The sequence below is a fragment of the Lactuca virosa genome, chromosome 3 (assembly GCF_052849685.1).
Source record: "Lactuca virosa cultivar CGN04683 chromosome 3, Lactuca_virosa_CGN04683_v6, whole genome shotgun sequence".
NCBI lineage: Eukaryota > Viridiplantae > Streptophyta > Magnoliopsida > Asterales > Asteraceae > Lactuca > Lactuca virosa.
In genome coordinates this window covers 99,988,416-99,995,146 of record NC_136428.1, presented here as the reverse complement: position 1 = coordinate 99,995,146, position 6,731 = coordinate 99,988,416, and the positions used below count along the sequence as shown (strand labels likewise).

Genomic DNA, 6,731 nt, shown 5'->3' with positions numbered 1-6,731 from the left:
AACTATAAAGTATACTCTTAGTTTGCAAACTGTTGTAAACATGTAAAATAATGAAAACATAACTTGTAAGAACTAATAAACGCCATTTTGCGAAATGTCTCTGTGTGCACGAAACATACGTAAACAAGAGTTAAGTAGAAATTAGAAAATATTGACATTTGTCCGGTTTTTATTGTGTGATTGATTAGCATATTGACCTAACATATAAATTGTTAAAACATAACTTGTAAAAAGAGTGTTAAACGGCATTTCATAAAATCTTTATATGTGCACGAAAAACAGATATGCAACAAAATCACAAAGCATTTTCAATAGTTTGAAGAAATTAAAGATTAAGAACTTGTAAATAGTTTGAGAAATATGTCGGAAGAGATTACATAATTATCAATTATGTGACATAGTGAGATCATTGGTCTTGCCTCACAGAATCTTAAATTCATTCACGAAATAATGGGATTTCATTAAAAACTTGGTAAATGTGGTGTTTTTATAATATTTTATTATTCCTTAAATATTTTTGGTCATTTTTTTTTATTTACCAGAAATAATTTGGGGATGATATTTGCCGTTTTACATGAATTTGGTGGAGATGATGGTGATCAAAATGGATTTAAATTGCTTTCAAGAAAAAAGTTGTATATTTACTAAATTGATTCCATGATGCTAATGTTGACACATTTAAAGTTTATTGACTACATTTACATGTTAAGCCATGGTCAAGGGATAAATTCCTAATCATACACGGATCTCAACGATATGGAGATGGACAATAGGAAATGGATCTGGATTACTTTATAAGAAAAAAACAAAAACCAAGATTATAAGTATCGCATCAGATATTGAGATTCCATCGCCGGAACAATGGATAAAAAACAAGTGGCGATCGTCGGAGCCGGAATCAGTGGCCTCCTCGCCTGTAAATACTGCCTCTCCAAAGGCTTCAACCCCATTGTCTTCGAGTCAGAATCCGACATTGGTGGCGTATGGGCTAAAACCTTCAAAACCACCAGGCTCCAGGCTCCAAAACCTCTGTACCAGTTTTCCGACTTCCCATGGCCGCCTTCAGTCACCGACGACTTCCCTACCCACCAACAAATGCTGGACTACTTCCGGTCCTACGCCACCCATTTTGATCTCATACCCCACATCAAATTACACGCACGAGTCAAGGGAATCAGCTACGACGGACCATCATCGGAGCCATGGTCCCTATGGAACAGCACCGGCGAACCATTTCCACCCAACGGAAAATGGAATGTCACCGTTGAAAACACTGAAACTGCCACAACCCACGTATGGAATTCAATAATTATCTGTATTCTGCATTCATTGATATACATAACGAAATTGAACTCTTTTCATGTGAAATCACCAGGTTTACACCGTGGATTTCGTGATTCTCTGTTTAGGAAGATTTAAAGACGTTCCAAACATACCGGAATTCCCCGCCGGAAAAGGCCCTGAAGTTTTCCGAGGCCAGGCGATTCACTCCATGGAATACGCTGCCATGGATAATGAAAAAGCTGCTGAATTCGTGAAAGGGAAGAGCGTCGTCGTCGTGGGGTTCGGGAAAACAGGACTCGACATTGCAAGAGAGTGCTCCTCAATCAACGGTTAGTTGCAGACTTGCTCACCGGCGCATTTATACCTTCTCCGGTGATTTTCCTTAACTTTTTAATGTTGATTTTCAGGTCCAGAACATCCATGTAAGATAGTATATCGACGTGATCACTGGAAGCTCCCGGACTGGGCTCCATGGGGAATCCCATTCACATATTTATACTTCAATCGCTTCTCGCAGCTTTTGGTTCATAAGCCCGGCGAAGGTCTTCTCCTAAATCTCATCGCCACTTTACTTTCACCTCTAGTAAGTCCCTCCACATCTTCATTATTAAACCAACGAAGCAAGATCAAGATCGTTCTTTCTTTTCTTTTTTTTTTTTCCTAATCACTAAATGTAACAGAGTTGGGGAATCTCGAAACTTGTGGAAAGCTACATCAAAAAGAAACTTCCGATCAACAAATTCGACATGGTGCCACAGCATAGCTTTTCGAAAGACACCCGTGCATGTTTAATTACGTATATGCCTAATCCAGATGACTTCTTCGATGAGGTTGAGAAAGGAAGCATCAAGTTGAAGAAAACACAAAGTTTTAGCTTCTACGACAATGGTATTTCGATTGAAGACGACAAAACACGTATAGAAGCAGATATTGTAATATACGCAACTGGATTCAAAGGCGCAGAAAAGCTTAAAAACATTTTCGAATCATCAACGTTTCAGAAATTCATCTCTGGTTCACCACGAGTCCCTCTTTACAGGTTAACCGATTTTTTTTTATCTCTTTTTTTTTTTTTTTACAATAAAACCGAGAACCACAGAGGAGACCTTATACTGTTTGTTAATGATGTTATCAGGGAATGCATTCATCCACGCATACCGCAGTTAGCAATAATTGGATTTTCAGAGGGTCTTTCGAATCTGTACGTATCAGAGATGAGGTCGAAATGGGTGGCAGCGCTTCTTGAAGGTGCGTTCAAGCTACCGAGTGTTGATGAGATGCAGAAGGATATTGCAAGATGGGATGAATATATGAAGCAAACAACTGGGGAATACCATTATCGGTCGTCAGTTGGTGCTTTAGAGATATGGTACAATGATCAACTGTGCAGAGATATGGGTATGAATCCTATGAGAAAGAATGGAGGGTTGGCTAACCTTTTTGAGCCTTATGGTCCCATGGATTACGCCTAATGATGTGCCCGAAGAGTCATGCATCATGGTCCATCTATCTTTTTTCTCTGAATCAAATCAATAATATTAACTTTTGGTAAGAATTTTTCAAATTTGTGGTTACTTTTTTAAATGAGAAATTTTATCAAATTATCAAAAGGAACGGGGTTTTTGAACATTTTGACCATGAAAATTTGAGTTTTGTAGAATGACCAAGGGATCCTCAGAGGGGTTTGCGGAAGCCTTTTACCTTATTAGGAATGTGAATAGTAACAAGGAATTGAGGTGGCAAGAGAAAAAGATAAAAAAAATAAAAAATAAAAAGGGTTTGTTGCATAGTTCCTCAGAGGGGGGCTCTGAGGAAAGGTGGTTGAGGCTCTGAGGATCTGTTCTTCATCAACACACCTCTGAGGAACTGTTCTTCAGCTAATGAAATCCCGATTTTTGTCATGGTTAGCCGAAGAACAATTCCTCAGAGGTGTGCTGATGAAGAAAAGATCCGTAGAACCTCAACAACCTTTCCTCAGAGCCCCCTCTGAGGAACTATGCAACAAACCGTTTTTTTTTTGTCTTTTTCCCCTGCCACCTCAATTCCTCGTTACTATTCACATTTCTCCGAAGGTAAAAAGCTTTCGCAGAACCTCCTCTGATGATCCCTTGGTCGTTCTACAAAACTCAAATTTTCATTGTCAAAATATTCAAACACCCCATTCTTTTTGGTCATTTGATGAAATTTCTCTTGTTAAATTTGTGGTTAACTTATTTTGTTAAATTTGTGGTCTTATTGTTAAATATGTATCAAAGATGATGTTATTCTTAGTTTATGATTACTTTTGTGTTATAAGTTACCCTGTCTGTCTGCTTCTTACGCTGACCGTCGATTGATCTAATAGATCCAATGGTTAGCGTTTAGTTGGTACAAGTAGCTTTACTGACGACAATATGACGACTAAATTGATTCTAATTCCACATAAATATGACATGTTAGTTTAGTAATTTTGATACTCATTCATTATTTGTTATATTTTTTTGGTAATTGGAAGTTTGGTTTATCTACTTACTTTGGTATTTTAGTTTATGTTAGTTTTGTATCTTTGGTAATTGGAAGTTTGATATGTAGTTTGATGTATTGATAACTTGGTAATTTGGTATCTTGTTAATTTTTGTGATTAATTGGAAGTTTGATATGTAGTTTGGTTTATGTTAGTTTGATATTTTGATATCTTTGGTAATTGAAGTTTGATATATATTTTGGTATTTTGTTATGCTGATAATTTGTATATGATATGTTGGAAATTTTGATAATTAATAGGAAGTTTGGTATCTAGTTTGGTTTATGTTTATTAGTATTTTGGTATGTTGACAATTAGGATGATATTATTAATGCCCATATTTATTTTGTAGGCGGACGATCATGTCTATGCTATTGTAAAAAACCCGATATATAGCAAGAAACTTTTTAAGTGGTTTCGATCGAGTAAAAAAAAAGGTCAGGGCGAAGATGGTGAGGATACCCGGTGTGATGATGATGAGAATGATGGGCCCGAAGACAGCGGAGACGGCGAGGATGACTAGTTAGTTTATGTTTAGTTGTTTTGTTAATGTTGTATGTTTGTTAACGACTTTAATTTTATGGATTTTTATTAACTATTTTAGATTATAATATTTGGATTCTTCATTTATGCAATTTTAACACTATTTTTTATAGATTTAAATAGTGCCTTTATAGATTAGCGGAAATATTTAAAAAAAAATGTTTTATCGGCAACATACAGTAACGGTGATTGGCATTACCGTCGACATGGAGTAGTACCGGCGACAGGTATTACTGGCTACATAATGTCACGGGTAAAAGTAGTATTGGCGACAAATGGGGCATTTACCGACAACATAATGCCTCAATTTTTGTAGTGCTCCTAGCACCATCTCTTGATAACTTCATCACCTTCTCCTTCCACACCAACATTCTCCCATTAGCCGGTGGGGTTCCACATATATAGTGTTCCACAGTGGCATCGTTGCCGCATAACTTCCGTGTATGCTGTGCAAAAATATTTAAATTTTTTTTCTAATATTGTGCCACTACTATTTTTTTTTCTCGTGTCACCCTTAGTATGAAATCATGCATCCGTCCCTGTCCATTAGTCGTGGTCCGTCATGCCACATAACAGGATCGTTGCACGATGGAAGAAGGGAGCGGTTTGCACGATCATGCTAGCCTTGTCACGTGATCATAGAGCACTCTCATGTCTGGTATACCCGAGGGCCTTACCATATGGGAAAATTTAGGGCATGGCCTATAGAGGGGCATAGTGTAGTTGTGCGAGACCCGATGCCACATCAGCACGCTAAGCATGCATGGTCGGCGTAAGTCGTGTGGTTTTATGCATCATTATTAAGCATGTGAATTTGATGGGTTTTCTCTTTTCAATGGTTGTGCAATTATCATAAAAAAAACAATACAATGCCTTAACGTGTGTATCTTGTCTTGTACGGGTCAAGGAGCAGACCATCATGTTTAGATTTTATTTGGTGCAAGTATGGGACATCATTTCTAAACAAATTCTAACATTGACACATTGACACTATATATTATATTAATTTTGTATAAAACTTACATTAAAACTCTTTTTAACTCCAAATACGATACTAATGTTTACACTAAAAATATATGGGGAAATTACTAATCTAGCCTAAAACACTAATTACCTATTTAAAAATAGCCAAAAAACACATTAGCCAAAAGTAGCCCACGAAATAGTAGATTGACCAGGGTTGACTACGGTCAACGCAAGTTGACTACGGTCAACGGTAGAAAACTACTCTTTCGTGGCAATGAGCTATTGTTTTCCGGTCCGTCAACTCTTTCGCGGCCCATTGGCCATAGTATATAATGTATAATTTTTGAGATTTTGTTATTTTGACTATTGTTTTCTTGGTTTTACCTACTTTTTTCTCTCAATTGAGCACCCAAAGAACAACAAGGTGCGTCTATTTTTTATCAAAATTTTACTGTATTGTTGATTAGGATTAGTTTTTGTATATGGGGATAACTTTTTTTTTTTAAAAAGCGAAAAAATATATATATTAAAACCGTAGGTTTCATACGAAACCTACGGTGTACAAGCGCACAATGCACAGATTGTGCAGTGTGGACTTGTACACCGTAGGTTTCGTATGAAGCCTACGGTTTTGTTTTATTTTTTTATCGTTTTTTTTTAAATTTGTTGTAACCTCGTAAGCCATCATATATACGTTATGATTTCAAGATTTTTTTTTTCCAAAAAACTTTAAAAAAAAAATTAACGAAACTGTAGGTTCTTGAGAGGAAATCGTAGGTTTCCAAAAAACCTACGGTTTTACGGGTTCAAAATGAATTTTTTTTTATACTTATCACGAAACAGTAGACCATTTGGCAAAACAGTAGCCCACTTTAATTATCTACGGTTTTGTGGGCTATTTTGCGATAATTCCTAATTTTTGGCTAAAAATGGTTAATTACTTCCTTAATTAGGCTAGATTAGTAATTGCCCCAAAATATATTCTAAAAGTATTATCATAAAATTTCATATTCTTTATCATCAGTGGCAGCCCTAGCCCTGGGATGTGCAAGCGGCGCGGTCGCATAGGGCTTTCGAATTTATGGGACCTCTGAATTTTAGGACATATAGTTATGGTGTTGGTATTTTGTAAAATACATTTTTATGTGTTATCATTAAAAAAAATAGTCGTAGTTACTTATATACACAATGTAACATTTGTTTCCAATCTTGAAGCCATTTTAATTATGAAAAAAAAAATCAAATAAAATCTAAAAGTTAAATCTAATCTTAAATTCTAAAATTTATACTAATTTAAGGAAAATACATTTATCCAAAGAAAAATAAAAATACTTTTCTGATATGAGTTCTAGAAAATGATTTCATTTTTTATAAAAGACATTTTACTCAAAAAAATCTAATACAAAAAAATCAAATTCTAATCATAAATTCTAAA

At 35.7% G+C, this 6,731-nt stretch overlaps 1 protein-coding gene across 2 annotated transcripts; it reads left to right on the top strand.

The window, feature by feature from the left end:
* The first annotated feature begins 741 nt into the window (after positions 1–741).
* On the top strand, positions 742–4,422 carry LOC145166276 (putative flavin-containing monooxygenase 1). 2 transcript variants are annotated; one of them, XR_013740467.1, is made up of 6 exons: positions 742–1,293; positions 1,376–1,613; positions 1,692–1,867; positions 1,965–2,323; positions 2,420–2,832; positions 4,140–4,422. XR_013740467.1 is itself a non-coding variant. In XM_079085216.1 (5 exons), the coding sequence occupies exons 1-5, from the start codon at positions 862–864 to the stop codon at positions 2,754–2,756; spliced, it is 1,542 nt and encodes a 513-aa protein (XP_078941342.1). In that variant the 5' UTR covers positions 742–861; the 3' UTR covers positions 2,757–3,583. The 2 variants fall into 2 exon arrangements, 1 of the variants encoding a protein (XP_078941342.1); XM_079085216.1 differs by lacking the exon at positions 4,140–4,422 and having other exon boundaries at positions 2,420–3,583.
* Positions 4,423–6,731: the final 2,309 nt, after the last annotated feature.

Bases quoted from the DNA above. Each gene is read 5' to 3' on its own strand.
- LOC145166276 (XM_079085216.1), top strand. From the start codon at position 862: ATGGATAAAAAACAAGTGGCGATCGTCGGAGCCGGAATCAGTGGCCTC. The intron at 1,868-1,964 runs GTAAGTCCCTCC...TAAATGTAACAG, and splicing joins CCACTTTACTTTCACCTCTA to AGTTGGGGAATCTCGAAACT. The intron at 2,324-2,419 runs GTTAACCGATTT...TGATGTTATCAG, and splicing joins CCACGAGTCCCTCTTTACAG to GGAATGCATTCATCCACGCA.